The sequence below is a fragment of the Coniophora puteana genome, assembly GCF_000271625.1.
Source record: "Coniophora puteana RWD-64-598 SS2 unplaced genomic scaffold CONPUscaffold_17, whole genome shotgun sequence".
Taxonomy (NCBI): domain Eukaryota; kingdom Fungi; phylum Basidiomycota; class Agaricomycetes; order Boletales; family Coniophoraceae; genus Coniophora; species Coniophora puteana.
In genome coordinates, this window is record NW_006913069.1 from 268,662 (window position 1) to 285,049 (window position 16,388).

A 16,388-nucleotide genomic window follows, 5' to 3' on the forward strand; every position below is an offset into this window, starting at 1 on the left:
GTTTGCTCCACGTCTGGAGTTACCTCGGACCTCTTATGTTCCCTTCGAGCATTACTCCCGACAACATTCGGACTTTATGCAGACCATGCGGACGCTTGACAGCAGCGCTGTACTACCTCCGCGACAGCAGATGGTTATCGGTAGCATGATCAGGATCCGAAGATTGCGGGAGTTGTTTATATACTGAGCAGTTCGCATCCTAGTCCCCCATCTCGACCTCTTGGTCATTGGGACTAGGTGCGCATTCACTTTGTAGTAGATAGCATGCTTTATTGACTTGGTCATTGGGACTAGTGCTTTCGTGCTCACCGCCGGCACTCGTTGAGATCCTCCATCACCTAGCCTTGTGGTTTCGGCCACTTGTACGCCTACGCTTCTACGCTCCTACGCTCCGCTCCGTTCCGCCTACCTCCGACCCCTCCGAAGTTTCGGAGCTGTTTAGGAGTTTAGAGTACCGCCCCTGTTGTGTCCACAACACGCGGTATGAGGGGTTTTCGGGCCATTAGAACATTCAGTAGCACGTTGTCTTAGCATAATCACTCGAAATTACAGGTTTTTTGTGTTTCTACCATGTGTCCACCCCCTTAGGTTCGCAGGGGGTATCAGGGGTGGACATGTCCACCCCGGAGGTTCGGGTTCGGAGGGGGGGGTGGACAGGGGACCGAACCTATGGTCGAAATGGTACAGTATGGCGCAGTGGATGTATGCCGTACTCTTTTTTGCTAAGTTCTATATGTCCTCCGCGAGACTCACGTTACGTTGCAGGTTCATCCCATCTTCATAAGCATGCACCCAGTCGTCGCTCTCCGTTGCCTGGCAAGGCCATACTCTTATGCTGCCCAAGGATGAAGTCCTAACCGGACGGCGAAGCTTGAAGCATCCCCAAACTTGCGTCTTTGCCTTACTCGATGCCTTCACTAGGCCTGAATACCAACCGATCCCTCTCTCCAGCCCGTGTTCTTTGCGTCGACCCCAGCACCAGGCTGCGCGCCGTGCCGATTCGCACCGCGCTCCAGGAATTCGAGATGTTTAAGCCATCGCTCGAGCAGATAGCGCTCTTCCTCGCCAAACAGGCTAAGACCCGAGCCGAGACTCTCCCTCTCACCCTTTCTGGCACTCGACCCTCGACCCACCTCCTGATCCTGATCCTGATCCATCGCAGCGCACTCGGCGGACTCAGAACTGGAGACGATGAGCTCGTACAGCGCGCTGACGTCCGTCTTCAGCCCATAGAGCGTTGACGCCCTGATGCGCTCCTCTGTACTCGTCTCCTTCCCAGCTTCCTGCTTCTCCTCCTGCATCTGCTGAAGACTCTCCCCACCGTAGAACACCCCAAAGAACCTGGGCAGCAAGCCCGCCGCAATCGTCGCCTTTGACGCCGGTGCGCCATACAGCCCCTCCTCCGAACTGATGTCGCTGAGATTGTCGCCGTCGGCGTTAGCGTCATTGCCAGCTCCAGCGTTGACGCCGCCGAATGGAGCTACGGCCGCCCTCGGGCCCAAATTCAGACTCGACAACAAGCCCGCCTCCCCAATAGGCCGCATCTTTGGGCTCCACGCCCTCTGCCCCATCCGCAGACCCTTGCGCCCGGGCATCCTCAGCTCGCCCCGCGAACAGTGGTCCTCCGCGCACTTGAGCAGCGCGCCGACGCCCATCGAGCCGAGCGTCTCGCTCGCGGGGAGCGGGGAGCGCTTCGCAGCGATCGTGCCGAGTGGAGAGGCGCGTGTCAGCGGGGCAGGGCACGCGGGGACAGGCAGCGGCGTAGGCGGCGCGTTGGAGTACAAGAAGGAGGGGAGAGAGGGCAGGGAGAGGCCGGTGCCGAGCCCGGCGTTGTGTACGCGGGCGGCGAGGGAGGAGCGTGTGCGAGACACCGTGCATGAGCCTAAACGCGAGGACCATGGAGTGCGCATAGTGTGTGGGTTTGGAGGCGGGGAGAAGACGGATGGGCGGGTGGGCATGGTATGGGATATGATACCTGGTGGGCTCATGGGTACAGGTATGGGAGACGAAGACAGCATGCGTGCTGCCACAGGAGTGTTTGCATTCGAGTTCATAGGAGAGAGAGAGGGTAACAAGGACGCAACAGGCGACATCGAGGGAGGCCATGGTGACGGTGCCCACGACGTCGGCACGGTCGTGTTCATGCCAGACGCGAGGCGCGGGGAAGGCGATAGCGTAGGTGAAAGATATGACAATGACAACGAAGACATTGCAGGCCCTTCAGCCATCTCCGCATCCTGATCCTCGGGCCTTCCTGGATTTACATGCATCTGCGTTGATCGCGGAACCGGCGCCTGAACCTTCAGCTGCATCAGCTCCTCCGCAGGCGTCGCCAGCCTCGTCGGCCCGGCCGGCGTTGGCGGTACGATCATGAATGCGCCGTCGAAGGGTGTCACCCCCATTGTACCGCCAGCATCCCGACCAAGCCCAGTACCCAGACCCAAGGAGCCGATGCCCAGCGTGGACTCGTCCTCACTCGCGAACGCCTCGCGCCGAGTGACCCACCCAGCGATAGCGACGAGCGTGCGGCCCCAGGTGATCTCCATCTGCCACTCCTCGCCTATGGGAACCTCAATATCGAGCCCGGGCTTGTCCTCGTCCTCGCCTTTCCCCTCTGCCGCACCCACCGCACCCTCCTCCTCCCTCTCCACTCCCCCTTCCCCTTCCCTCTCCGCCTCTGCCTCCTCCTCCGGCACCTCCGCTATCCCACTGAGCGGCACCGCCTCCCCCCACTTCACACGCGCCTCCACCGCCCTCCTCGCCCTCGCCCTCTCCCTTGTACGCTCAGCCACCCTATCAGCCTTCTCCCTCGCCCGCGCCTCGAAGCGCTCCCAGCCCCAGCCCATCGTGCCGCTCGTGCGGCACGGCAAGCCATCGGCGAGCTCGAACACGTCTGCGGCCGCGAGCCAGTACACGACCGGGTCGGCGGGCTCGCCGCCGAGCAGCTCCATCTCGGGCTGAGGTTCACATCCGGGGGCTGGCTTAGAGGCGGATTCCGTGGCAGTGTCGACGTCAATGTTGGCGTCGGCACGAACAGCAGGCGGCGGAACCGCTGAGAGCTCCTCAACGTCCATAGCGTTGCCCAGTCCACCAACCTCCTGCGTCTGCACCCGGGCCTGTCCGAGCGCCTCAGCATCATGATGAGCCCGTGCGAGATCATGCACAGGCCCCCGCGTGAACGCTGCCAGGTTCTGCGCAAAATACGAGGACGAGGAGGAAGCTTGCCCCTGAGCGCTCGCTCTCGAAGGCGAACGGCGCACCTCGCCCTCGTCCTCCAAGACGTTCGACAGCGGCGTCGGCGGGCCAGACGCAGGCGGGGCCGTTGCGACCGAGAACGGTGTGTCCACAGCGGGCGGGGAGACGTGGTGTGGGGCTTGCGGGAGAGGCGGGCCGATCGTGGTTGCGGTCGTGGGCACCTGTGTCACAGCAGGAACCCGAGGATCCTGATCCCCGCCCCGAGTCTGCGCTGTCAACCCCTGCGCGAGCGCCTTCCCGAACAAAAAAAGCGCTGTGCCGAGGATAGTGTGCACTGCCGACGGCGGATCGGTGTACCTCATCGGCTCCCTGTGGCATTTACAAATAAAACCCTCAAAACAAGGAACACAGAAAAAAGACAGACAAGATCAACCCATCAGCCTTCCGAAGAAAAATGCCACAAAAAAAACACGCACGGCTCCATGCCCTCATACCCACGCATAAGCTCCTCCGTATTGGGCCCCCCGTAATTTGTGCTTGACGTCCGCTTCGACTTGCTCAGCATTGACGCCGAGCGCGAGAGCGAGAGCGACTGCGTCGACGCATTGTTGCGGTTGTAGTTTTTCAGCTTCTGCACCGACACAGCCAGCTTCGCATTCAGATTCTGCATCGACATCGTCGGCGGCAGCGGGACCAGCGTCGCTGACGACGCACTCGTGCTCATCTTGCGGGGCACATGTGATGGCGACGGCGCGCCGCTCCTGTGTCTTCCCTCCGACGATGCAGTCTTGTTCTGGTTCTTGGTTGGAGTCTTGTCGCTCTGCGGCGGTTCCTTGTTGCCGTCCCTAATGGTGGTAGTGCCAGCACTGCTCCGCCTCGAAAGCAGTGTCGACCGCGTCGGCTCGCGCAGCTGCACTAGCTCGTCCCTGGACCTGTCCAACACCGGCCCCCCATCTGAACCCGTATCGCCATCCGTCGAATCCAAAAACGGGTCCTCTTCGTCCTTGTCCCGCGTGAGAAAGAACTCGGCCGGGTCCTCGACGGTCTGCAGAAAATACGTGCACCGGTGGATAACCGCGCGGAGCGCCGGGAGCGCGGTCAGCGGCGAACCTGTCATATGTTGCAGAGGCGGGGCGTCCGTCGAAGAGTAGTCGTCAGCCACCCGAGAAACATAAAAAAGAAAGGGATAAAAAATTAGAAACGAGCACGAACTGATACGGACCATCGTACGCCCTCAACATACCCACAAACGCGCCCTTGAGCGCCGTCCAGTCCACCCTCGTAAATCCACCGACACCGTCCCCTTCTTCGATATCGGCCCCCATCGCCTCCGCCACTGCGCGCGCGCGCTTCACCCGCGCCACGCCCGGTCCGTCAGCAACGATGCTCACCGCCCAGTCCTCCTCCCCTCCCCTGCCTGCCCGCCCGCACCCATGCGACCGCGCCGGCAACACACTGCGCCGATCGCCACCGACATCGACGTCGACGCCGAGCGTGCGGTACTCGATCTCGCAGCGTGCGCTGCGGAACTTGATGGGCGCACGCGCGCTCATCCGGCTCCGGCTGCTGTTGGTGCTTGCACTACGGGTGCCTGCCTGCGCGCTCGCGAAGCTCGTGCTGGTGTCGGCGCTGGAACGGCTCGCGTTGGCGGCGCCGAGGATCGTAGTATCCACACTTGTTGTGTTGATCGTGCTTTGAGCGGTCGGCGATGGTCTCGACCGCGAGTGTGCATGCATCGGATAGGAGTGAGGGCGAGGATGAGCGATAGGGGCGGCGGCAGGAGGCGTAGGTATATGGTGGTGGGCAAGGGGCACTGGGGCACATAGATCGCCCGATCGAGGGGCACTGTTAACATTAGCTCCGTCGCTCGCTGTTTCCCCTCGAAGGTTATTGGCTCCTCCCCGCGGAGGGAGGGGGCCCATGAGATCGGCGCTGCTGGTGTTTGGAGAGCTCATGTGCACGTCCGGGTCTTCTTCCTGGGACTGTGATGGTGCGGACCGGTTAAGGTTGAGTATGAGCTCGTCGGATGATATACGCCGCCGTTTGGAGGCGATGGTGTTGGTGCTGCTTGCAACGCCGTAGTTGCTGTTGGTGTTGGTGTTCAAGCCAGATGAGTCGATCCTGTCGTCCCGGTCTGCATATGAGGGCTGGCCATAACGGTCGTGCGGGTGCGAGCGCGAACGTGGACGCGAAGAAAAGGAGGGTGACCATTGGTATGCCTGCGAAGTGTGGTAGTCGCTCTCGTGAAGTTGAATATCGCTCAGGCTCGGAGACGTGGATCTGGGTGGGTCTGGTGGAGTATGTGGGGCGTTGACCGGAGGTGGAGTGAGAGGCACGTCGTGGTCGTATGAGCGGGCACTCTTCCGTGCGCGGGGACGCTTTAGCGTAAGGCGAGTCGGGGTGGGTGGAGAGATGGAGGGCTCGGAGGCGATGGGGGAGTGGGTGAGCGGGTGAGGGTAGGTGGGGGAGGTAGTGGTTGCAACCATAGGTAAGCTAGCCTGGGCTCAGAGCCAGCTAAAGACTGTAGCTGTGTGGAGCCGATGATGTTTGGAGCGAGGAGTCGGTGCCTTGGTGCCTATGGAGCAGTTGAATTGCCTCGGAGTCGTCCTCGAGGTGGAGATACCAGTGAGAAAAGCAAAAGTTGACAAAAGGCTCGAAAGGTGGGCCATCGTGAGGCTGCCATTGAAGAGCAGAGGATGAGTCTAGAGCAACACCAAGTCTCGAAGAGTCCAACGAGGGTCCAAGAAAGTCGCAACACGTCCGCGATTGGTCCAATCAGGCGCCCAGACCACCCACACCGCGACAATCCGCTGCACAACACTCCCACGTGACAGCGTCGACCGCGCGGGCCCTCGCTATTAATCCTAACCTCACTACTCAAGTTGAAGTCTCGGAGAACAGGGTTTTTAAAAGGACCTTCGCTTGCGTGAACCAGGCAAACACAATCATCGATCAAGAGCGCTACATAAACATCAGACTCGTGAATAAGTACTAGTCCCAGACATCAAACCCTGAGAGGAGCAGCGCGCGCAACCTGCATGCCCTCCGGCAACACGCGCCGTCTCTGGGGCACCTCAAACAAGAACGGCTCTTTGCCAGGCCGCCGCAGCGTGCACAGCGCGCCCCCAACAACGCTAAACCGCTCCTCCCCCTGTAAAAGCTCTTTCGGGGGAATGCCCGCGTTGGCCTCCCAGCTACTGAGCCGCCCCGCGCACAGAACCGACAGTGTCCCCGCCACAGGAGTGACATGGAATGAGAATCCGAGCTCGAAAGAGTTCACCGCGTCCTGTGACGCGGTGTCGTAGACGTCCATGCACCACTGGCCCTCTTGTTCCAAACCGCCGTTCCAGAACCTGATCACGAGACTATCGGTGTCGGGAATATGGACGACTTGGACGTCCTCGTTCGCAGGATCTTCGTCCGGTAAGGGTTTCCTCTGTTGAAGTGGGTGATCAAGATTAAAGAGGGACTGCAGCGCGAGGACTTACACCTCGCTGCCTAATCTTTCCTCCATTCCGGTCTATCATCCTGCTCATATCTGCATCGAACCGACGGCGCCACTCGGACCACTGCGATTTCGGGATGCGCCATTCTCGGAGCTGCTTGTTTATCTGCTCGTCCGACATATAGTAACGATCAAGACCAGTCCCTGTATCACAGTTGTCGTACAGGTACTGTTCAAAGCGGTTGCGCATCGCTCTCGGCTTGTCCTTCGAAATGAGCGGAAAGCGCTTGCTTGGTGCCATGGGGCCGTTCGTAATCGCATACGGCAGATGCGGGACGTTGTAAACCTATGTAGAACAAGTAAGTTAGAGTGAATGGAGCTCTCAAGACTCTTATATGACAGACTTTGGGTCTGGGATTTGCTCGGGGCATGTTGATCGTGACGAACGTACGCTGCGCGAGGAGGTTGTGAAGAACGACGCGTTGCGCGTACGCGTCTTAGATTAAACTTCATCACATGATGATAGCTAATTCTCACGCTTTTCATCCATTATCGACTGAACAAATCCTTTCTTGATACCATGCACCTGCTATATGAAGTTCATAATGCATTTTTCCATTGTGATATAATTACGAGTACTGTACTGAATACGAGTCTTGACACATCCACTCTAAACCTCACAGAGGAACAGGTCGTGCAACCTGCATGCCCTCTGGTAGTAACCGAGACCTCCGGGGCACCTCAAACAAGAATGGTTTCTTGCCAGACCGCCTCAGAGTACAAAGCGCACCCGCAACAATGCTAAACCGCTCCTGCCCCGGCTTTACATCTTTCGGTGCAATGCCCGCATTAACCTCCCAACTCGTGAGTTGTCCCGCGCACAGAACTGAGAGTGTCCCTGATACAGGAGAGACATGGAACGAGAACCCGAGACCGAAAGAGTTCACCGCTTCCTGGGACTCGGTATCGTAGATATCCATGCAAAATTGACGTTCTCGTTGCACCCCGCCGTCCCAAAACCTGATTACCAAATGATCGGTATCAGGAATGCAGACAACTTGAACGTTTTCGACTGCAGGATCCTCGTCTGGTAAAGGCTTTCTCTACATTGGATGAGAGACTGAAGGAAGAACTGATGACGGGAGACTTACACCTCGTTGCCTAATCTTTCCATTCTTGTCCAGCCACCCATTTAGCGTTGCATCGTACTGACGGCGGTTTTTAGCCCACTCTGACTCCGGAATACCCCATTTTCGGAAGCGTTTGTTCAGCTGCTCGTCGGTCATATAGTATCGTTCAAGGACGTTGGTCCCTGTGTCCATGTGGTCGTACATGTATTGTTCAAAACGATTGCGCATTACCCTCGGCGGCTTGAGCTTTGAGGCCAGCGGGTGGCGCTTGCTTAGTGACAGGGGGCTGTTCATAGCGTTCGGCTGCGAGTTATGATTGACCTATGTAGAGGGAGCGCATCAGTGTAAAGCAGGCTAGCAGGGACTTTATATGACAGACTTGAACCTTGGAGTTTATTCGAGGCATATCGATCGTGACGAACGTACGCTGCGAGGAAGTGAGGGGGAGTGAATATTGAGGCTGCAGCCTAATTAAAACGCGTCTTCAACACGATCACATGATGTAAACGTCTCAACGCTCACTTCAACGTCGAAATCCCCAGTTGTTCGCTATATAAGCGATCTTCCGCATTTGCTTGTAAACCCAGGGGGTCGTGGCACAATAGTGCCGCTATTATGGAGTGATAACTTGAACATGTATGGAAACAAGGTATTAAAGCGTTTACCGTTCTAGATCTACTCAGCTGTAAGTGTCTTGTGCATGCATAAATATGTGGTATTCAGAATCCAGCCACCTCTTTCCCAATCTCATCCCCCCTGGGAGATCCAACCCGACCAGATCTCATCCCCTTGTCCGTCCGCCCTTGCCCCACTTCTCAAGCAGGAATGCCAACATGAACTCATACACCTCCCTATACGCCCCTCTCACCTTCATCCCATGCTCGCTGTCCGTGAACATCCGGAACCAGAACCCGCGCACCTGGTCCGCCGTGAGCATATCCAAGAGATGCGCCGAGTTGGCGTAGTGCACGTTATCGTCGCCCGAGCCGTGCGCGAGGAGGAAGTCGACGTTGTGGAAACCCTCGACGTGCGAGATCGAGGCGTTGACGTATCCGTCCGGATTTGTCGAAGGCAGACCCATGTAGCGTTCCGTGTAGACCGAGTCTGTGAACGGGTTAGGCAGTGATACTGTGTGGGACGAGCCGTACGACTGACCATAGTATCGCCAGCTCGTGACGGGCTATAAGGCGACACGAATAAGCTGAGGCAGACCCCGCGTGAATCAGCAAGGACTACTCACCGCTACTGACATGGCCAACGAATGCACCCCCGCATTTGCCTCGGCGACTTTGGATCCCATAAAGCCACCAAACGACTATAATAAACCAACCCATTAACCCAAGCAATGTGATAATCACAACACAAAAGCACTCACCCATCCCCACACCCCAATCCTCGTCCGATCTACATAACTCTTGCCCGCCCAGATCCTCGCCGCGTTAATCTGATCGACCGTCTCCCAATAGCCCAAGTTGTTCTTGACCGGGTTCCGCAGGTTGCGCCCCTTGAACCCAGTCCCGCGCCCATCGACGGTCACGACAATGTACTGCAGTCCGCAGACGAGATAATCGTGCCAGTCGCGCTTGTAGTCCACGTTCACCTGCTGGCTCACCGGCCCGCCGTATACGAAGAATAGCACAGGATACTTGGTCCGACCCGAGTCGTCCATCCGAGGAGGGCGCATTTCGCGTACATTGAGCTCTGGATCGAGGTTGTTCAGCGTTGAGCCGTCATGAGATGAAGTGAAAGAGACTAACCGTAGCCATCGCTCTCAATCGTCGAGTACGTTACCACTGGCGCCTCGAACTCGGCGAGCGTCGCATTGAGCTGGCTGTGCTCCGTTAGGACGTACTCGAAATCTGCATATTATCGCCTTCAACATCTATACCTCCAACGATAGATAATAAGACATGCGCACCTTCATTGTCAACCTGCACCACTCTCTGCCACGGCACATTTGGCCCGCGGTAGTTGAGCAGATAAAACCCAGCCTTTGGCGAAAAGCTCGCTCCGTATGAGCCGGGCACGGACTCGTCCGTAAGCGACGTCGGCTCAGCGGGACCCTTGATCAGGTTCTCGATCGTCGGGATGGGCACAGAGTAAAGGTGCCGCTCGGTGGAGGGATTCGCTGCCTGGAAGTAGACCAGCCCGCGCGCGGCGTCGACGGCCTGGATTCCGTCCGTGACCTCCCACTCGCCCGTCGTGACGAACCGCGGCTGATCTGAGTCAACGGGGTCAAAAAGCGCGATGTGGTTGTAGCCGTTCGCGTCGGGGACAATGTCCAGGTAGGCGCCGTAGGTGCCGTATTGGTCTGTGCCCGGGAGAGGGAGGACCGTTTGGTGCTGGAGGCGACGACGAGTGTGAGCAATTCGTTACATAGGATGCAAAAAAGGGCGACTCACACTGTCAATCCACCCATCGTCGCCCTCTTCGCCGTCTTTGCCCAGCTTACGCACGACCTTGCCCACCGTGACATCATTCGAATACGCCAAATCGAAGTACACCACATTCCCATCATCCGCCGCCCTCGTAATTTCCTTCAGAATCAGGCTCCCATTGCCCACCCACGCCACCTCCGTGATCACGCTGTTATTCCTATCGATCCTCCCCTCCCAGTCGAGCTCATACGTTGCCCGGTCCGCCTCGTCAGGGTGTAGCCCGTCCGCCGTGTACGCAGAAAGGTCAAACACGCTCACGCTCGCGATTGGGTTGGCATATCCAGGCTTGGGGTACTTCATCACGACCTCGTCCGTGTATGGCACGATCTCGTACGAGTTCTGGGTCGGGTTGTACACGGGGAAGCGGAACTCGTCCACGAGCGTCTCGTCTAGGCTCAGGAACGCGAGCCGCGACGCGTCGGGTGACCACCAAAGCGCGAATTCGTCCTCGAATACTTCTTCTTCATAGACCCAGTCGGGCACACCGTGAAAGAGGGAGGCGTTGCCGGTCGAGGTGATGCGGATTGGGGTGGTGGAAGTACTATGGGCGAGAATGCGAGTAAGTCATGAGCGAGAATGCGGGATGGAGACGGATGCTTACGGGGAGGGTAGGACGTAGAGGTCGTTCGAAGTAACAAAGGCAATAGACTGGCCCGTTGGCGACCAAGCAGCATATGCAGTCACAGGAGGCTCACTGGGTGCCCTAAGAGGCACCGTCTCCTTTGTTTCTAGATTGTGAATATAGTAGTTCCCAAAACTGGAGTGCCTCCATTGCTGTATCCTGCTGTAAGCCGTACTACTCCTCGTTCGTTGGCTCTCGGGGCTCACCTTCTTCTGGTTTGCCTTAAGCATAATAAACTTCATATCCGCAGATAGCTTCCACTGGCTCCAAATGAGCATCGCGCCTTGCTCCTGACAAATGTACCACATGAGACACCAGCCAAGTCAGCCAAGCAAACGAATGAGCGCATACATCCCGAATGTCCGCCATAGACACCAAATTGGATGTAGTGTTAGTCTTGAGGTCAACAAGTTTGATAGTGCCGCCCTCGAATGTAGAGAAAACGCCGTCTCCCGCTATATATTGCTTGTCGTAAGCTATTTGTGGATAGTACAGGAGCACATTGGGCGCGTACCTTCAGGCACCCAGTCCAGACCCCGTGTATACGACGAAAACGTTCCGTTGAAGACGTGGTCCATGGTAATCTTGCGATGCCCATGTGAACGATAGCTGCCTTTGTAAAGAGTGGATGCCGCGAACACGCCAATACACGCCGCTAGGAAGACCAGCGCTGCAAGCGAGAGGACGAGGACCCGCAGTGGAGAACGCTGGATGCATAGACGAAGACCCGAGCGCTATATTAGAGGAGAGCACCTGCACAAGGCAGAGCACGCACCTTATCACCTCCCCCAAGCCTGAGCGTATGACTCGAACCACGCGCCTCCCCGTCCATCGCGCGCTCCGCGAGCGCGGGCGAGCGCTGTGCCATCTTCTCCAGCAACTCATCCTCGTCCTCGTCCGAGCTCGGTGCGTCGAACGGGCCCTCGCCATAGTAGATAGGCGGCCGTGAACCGCTGAGCGCTTCTTCTTCGGCTCCCGGTGGTGGTGGTATCGCCGAGTGCTCTGGCTCATCCATGAGCAGCCGGTCCTGGCTGGTGTTCTGCATGCCCATTCCGAGGAATTCTTCGCGGGGAAGGCGCGTGTACGATGAGGGTGAGGCCGGCATGGTCGGCGACAGCGATAGCAGCGGGGCCAACCAGGAATTGGTGGTGACTGCGCGTTGTCAGTTAGCGTAGGCGGTACGAACGTGTGTGACGGCTGTGGGGGAAAGAGGGGATAATATAGCACAGCCACTTTGCCCCTTACTCTTTCAACTTGATCAAGCATGGCAGTGCGTCATGAAACGAGAAAGTACTTTTGAAAATCAAGTCTACTAGACTCAACCCATAACTCTGTTTCTTTATACATGTGTTATATATCCAAGCAATTTGCAGGTACTAGAAATGAAAGAATGACTGGCAATTTCCTATGTATAAAAATCGACGCAAGCGCGTTGACGCAATGTAACGCCAAATCGTGTTTCAAAACCGTTACCCTGTGTCAGCACGAATGCCAATTCGTTTAGTTCCTTCATGATTGGTGCTAGCGACCAGGCTGCAAGCTGGCGAGCCCAACTTCCCTAAGATCAAGGCGTCCATTATGTCCGCGCACCCAGGCAGCACCATCAGTCATATCGTCCTCGGTGTCACCCACAACCTCATGAAGCTGCCGGCGGATCTCAGCGCTGAAGTTTGCCGACGCTAGCCCGAGGTTCTGTCCTTTGAGCGAGCGAAGGTCGCGAACGAACCTCTGGCCCGAAATCGAGAGAACTGGTCCAGAAAGCCTACGGGTTCGACTTTCGTCACATGTAACAGATAAAAGACTGAACAGGAAGCGTACGTACGTAATGTTCAGGAACCAGCGAGGATCCAAGCGGTCGCTCTAGAACGAAGTAACAAAAGCCACTTTAAGGTTGTTATGCCAAACGAGGGTTAATTCACAGACACTTACATTTCCCCACGACTTCCTGCGAATACACGACGAGCCATCGTTAGGCACGAACATTCATCAAGAGCAGCCGTAGTGACGCACCATATCATGATAGCGAATACGTTATCGAGAACACATGCCTACCACTACAATTAACCCGTGAAGCGTGACTCATTTTGCATCTGAAGCACTTACAGCATAAAGCAACAGCGCTTCGAAACTAGGTCAACATCATGCTCAGTTATTTATGGGGTGCAGATTCACCTGAAACCTCGAGGTGTCGCCTCAGACGCGTGCGGTACGGGCAATCCTGCTCGTATCTATGCAGACTGCACATCGTGCAGAGAAAAACACCTGTGTCAAGAAGCAGGCTGGCATCAATCAAAGCGAGCGTCGTCAGACATGCACAGGGTAAAGCGGAGACAACGTTCACTGTACCTTCCGATCCAAAAGGCGTACTGTCCATGTGGTCATAAGCTATGTCGTCTGACCTTGGGCATTGAACGAAACTTACCGACTCCTCTGAAAATCATGTTATCCCACCACATCTGAGTACATATAAACAACTCACCAGAAAGGAAGCCGACACATGTTCCGATCGTACCCAAGTACATGGACGTGTTCCCTGCCATCCGCAGGAGAGAACAGAAGCTAAGTTAGCGTGTAATGATACAAATGAATGCGCTTACAAACGGGATTTTGAGCAGACATTAGACAGACAGTCAGGGCAAGTCCCATGTATGCGGAATAAAGACCAATCAGAGCTATGGAGATTTTTCGGCGACAGCCCCAGATGACCCACGCTCGCAAGAGCACCAGAACTATAGCAGCGGCAATGTAAGCATGGATTACTGCGCTATAATTACCGAAACAGGTGTTACGTACTATGTAGACTCTCAGTGGAAAGCCATATAGACACGAGGACGAGAATATTGTATCTCCAACAGAACTGGAAAGCAGTAAGTCGACATGTCAGACTTTCCTCGGCGGAACCAAGTCAATAGATAATGAACTCATACCTTCGTATCCTCGCTCTGGTAAAGGACTCCAGTCCTCTCGATGCAGAAATAAGTCTGCAGCCCGATGTTGCCGTACTTATTGACCAGATATAGTGTTTTCACAAGCGACCACTCCGCTTTCCAGATGTATTCAATCTATCGATCGAGATCCATAAAGTAAATTAGCTCGGAATCCAAGACGCCGTCCACCGGACATCAAAATATGACGAATGAGACATTCAATCATGCAAGATGCTGGAATGTTGATCAAAGTGCGAGTATTCCCCCGTTGCGAAGGAAGGGTTGGCAGCAGCCAATGGACTGAGCCGAGACGCAGCCGAGAGGAGACGCAAGAGCCTGAGGGCAAAACATAGGCACTGACCTCTTTGTCCAAAGTAAGGAACAAATCATACACGACAACGGTATACCCAGCTGTGCCCGCGATGCTGCGATTTGCGAGTGAACATTAGCAACAAAGGCAAGGGCGAGGTCTTCATACGCACTACCGCTCAAAGAGGTGCTCCGAAAAGACGATCGGGACGTTAGAGAACCGCGGCGGCATCGAGCGCAATAGCTGAGTCATCGTCAACGAGCTGAAGTATGAGTTAGAATGCTGCGTTGCCAGTAAGGAAGGTTAAGGTGAGAAACGGAAACGAGAGACCATGGAAGAGGGCGAGAGGGTGTCCAGGGCCGGCGCAACCGGGTCACGGTATTTTGTTCTTCCCCGAAAGAAGTCTCAGGGACTATTTAAAGCCACTGCTAGCCTGATGAACGACGTTTTTCTATCTTGTCGTTTAACGTTTATGGCCCGTGCGTACACATTTTGATGGGTTTACAAAAGACGGCTGTCGCTGGATAAACTTTTACGTTCTAGGCAATGGAGTCAGGCTTTTTCGGGTCAGCAAGGTAGGTATGAATGGGTACAGCAAGCATTGAGAGGGGCATCGAGGTGTGAATGAATGGGACCAGAAAGCGCTCATAGTATCGAAGGCTTGAGTGCTCCGATGAATACTGTGAGACGTTCTGGTCTCTTCACTTCCGCCCGCATCGTAGCGCCGAACGTTCTCCAAGTTGAAGATAAGTGATTGGGATAATCGGTGTGAAGTTTATCAAGACAGCTACTTGCTTCATTAATCGACGAATAAAAGAACTTGCCCCATAGGCCACCACGCAAGCTGAGCATCCAAAGGCGAGCTTGTGAAGTGCTGTTGTCATAAAGTCTTTGATCAAGCTGAGTTAGGCTGGAAACTAGGAAACGACTAACCACTTCAATGAAAGCAGAGGCAAAACATAGCAATTGGGAATGTTTGCAGGGAGATTGTATGAAGCTTGGGTTGGCGCTGGGATTGACAGCGGTACCTGTCCCACAAACGGCTCCGCACGTGGGTAGCCCCTATCCCGTCGGACTGGAGCCCGGGCCGGTCTCGAGCAAGTCTTGAGCTTGAGCTTGAGATCGCGATCTTCGACGAGTCGCCGTCTTGATTAGGGATCAAGTCGCTCGTAACGCAGCGAATTGACGCGAAGAACCATACAGTGGCTCACACCGTAGAGCATATCAAGCAAACAGTATATACAAATCCACAGATGCATACTGTACAGCAAACAGTACTCTCAGACCCGTATTTACGACTACACAACGTAACACTAATTGTAAAAGCAAGGCGCGTATCTCTCCTTGTCAACCGATTCTTATTACTCTGTGTAGGCACAAGTACTCGTCCGACATGTACTCACCCCGGGCCTCGATGTCGCGTTAGACTTGCAAGCTCTATGTCGCGTCCCAGCCCACTACTTTGTACACGCTCGTGAGGAATATGATCTTCTTCGTGCCCATCGTCTCCGTCGTCAAACTCCGCAAGCTGCCGTTCAACCTCTCGACTGAGGTCCGACGTCGCCACGCCGAGGTTCTGACCTTGCAGCGAGCGGAGGCTGAGGACAAGCCGCTGACCGGCGACAGAGAGCAGTGGTCCAGCGACTCTGTATACGCAAGGAAAGTACATGTTAGAACAGACACTAACTCGAAGTTATGGACCGCAGGGATGATGAGATAGACTCGCGTTGTGGTTAAGAAAGAGCGTGGATCGAAGCTTGCGGGCTGGTGAGCGTCAGAGTGCACGTCAACGTTTCATTGCCACCGGAGATGAAACGCAGTCCTCACAGTTCCCCAGTACTTCCTACAATCACCAGCATGAGCTTGAAAATGGAGCGCGAAAGAAAAGGCTTCAACCGGGCTTACCACGCAAAGAGAGTGAAAATGCCGGTGATCACGGACACCTTTCCCGTGAGTTAGAGGCAAGACATTCATTTCTGTCACGAAGCCACTTACGGCATAGAACAGGATGGCTTTTCGAATCAACTGTCAGAGTCCGCATTTATTCTATAATGGACGCGAGCTCACCGGCAATTTTCAAGTGCCGTCGAAGGCGCGTGGGGTATGGAGAGATTCTCTCATACTTGAGTAGGCTAAGCATTATGCATAGAAAGAACACTGTGTCAAGAAGCAAGCTAGAAGATAGAGAATCGAAGGTGCTGTTAGCAGCATTAGTCAAAGAGGTAGATTTCCTAATACTCACCTTCCTACCCAGAAAACCCACTACACACAGGCATGAGCGGGTCTTCATGTCAATAAAGTCGATATGGTTGAACGCACTG

General features: G+C 55.5%; 4 protein-coding genes across 4 annotated transcripts; all 4 read right to left on the minus strand.

Annotated features, from left to right (window-relative positions):
* Nucleotides 1-2,510: 2,510 nt before the first annotated feature.
* CONPUDRAFT_66069 (uncharacterized protein) lies at nucleotides 2,511-3,557 on the minus strand (the record flags this gene model as incomplete). The annotated part of the gene is made up of 3 exons (XM_007776271.1): nucleotides 2,511-2,552; nucleotides 2,793-2,945; nucleotides 3,435-3,557. Coding segments are annotated over 3 exons (318 nt in total), but the record flags the coding sequence as incomplete, so codon positions are not given.
* A 2,565-nt stretch (nucleotides 3,558-6,122) lies between these two features.
* CONPUDRAFT_85451 (uncharacterized protein) lies at nucleotides 6,123-7,094 on the minus strand. The gene is made up of 3 exons (XM_007776381.1): nucleotides 7,045-7,094; nucleotides 6,684-6,986; nucleotides 6,123-6,631 (listed from the first exon to the last, which is right to left on the minus strand). Exons 1-3 carry the CDS (start codon nucleotides 7,069-7,071, stop codon nucleotides 6,200-6,202), a joined length of 762 nt encoding a protein of 253 aa, XP_007774571.1. The 5' UTR covers nucleotides 7,072-7,094; the 3' UTR covers nucleotides 6,123-6,199.
* A 1,457-nt stretch (nucleotides 7,095-8,551) lies between these two features.
* CONPUDRAFT_66053 (dipeptidyl aminopeptidase) lies at nucleotides 8,552-11,845 on the minus strand (the record flags this gene model as incomplete). Its single annotated transcript, XM_007776270.1, has 12 exons — nucleotides 8,552-8,874; nucleotides 8,926-8,950; nucleotides 9,011-9,085; nucleotides 9,146-9,471; nucleotides 9,528-9,629; nucleotides 9,689-10,112; nucleotides 10,173-10,749; nucleotides 10,810-10,982; nucleotides 11,037-11,120; nucleotides 11,182-11,285; nucleotides 11,345-11,537; nucleotides 11,606-11,845. 12 exons carry the CDS (start codon nucleotides 11,843-11,845, stop codon nucleotides 8,552-8,554), a joined length of 2,646 nt encoding a protein of 881 aa, XP_007774460.1.
* A 390-nt stretch (nucleotides 11,846-12,235) lies between these two features.
* Nucleotides 12,236-14,319, minus strand: CONPUDRAFT_147308 (uncharacterized protein; the record flags this gene model as incomplete). The annotated part of the gene is made up of 15 exons (XM_007776382.1): nucleotides 12,236-12,388; nucleotides 12,421-12,592; nucleotides 12,653-12,690; nucleotides 12,760-12,775; nucleotides 12,841-12,878; nucleotides 12,934-12,950; nucleotides 13,003-13,109; nucleotides 13,177-13,196; nucleotides 13,253-13,260; nucleotides 13,310-13,363; nucleotides 13,428-13,559; nucleotides 13,624-13,687; nucleotides 13,758-13,892; nucleotides 14,119-14,182; nucleotides 14,240-14,319. The coding sequence occupies 15 exons, from the start codon at nucleotides 14,317-14,319 to the stop codon at nucleotides 12,236-12,238; spliced, it is 1,098 nt and encodes a 365-aa protein (XP_007774572.1).
* Between the last annotated feature and the right edge of the window lie 2,069 nt (nucleotides 14,320-16,388).

Excerpts from the sequence above, each read along its gene's own strand:
- CONPUDRAFT_85451 (XM_007776381.1), bottom strand. The coding sequence starts at position 7,071 with ATGCCCCGAGCAAATCCCAGACCCAAA. Across the intron at positions 6,987-7,044 it reads GAGCAAATCCCAGACCCAAA|GTTTACAACGTCCCGCATCT; the intron begins GTCTGTCATATA and ends TGTTCTACATAG. Across the intron at positions 6,632-6,683 it reads GAAAGATTAGGCAGCGAGGT|AGGAAACCCTTACCGGACGA; the intron begins GTAAGTCCTCGC and ends CCACTTCAACAG.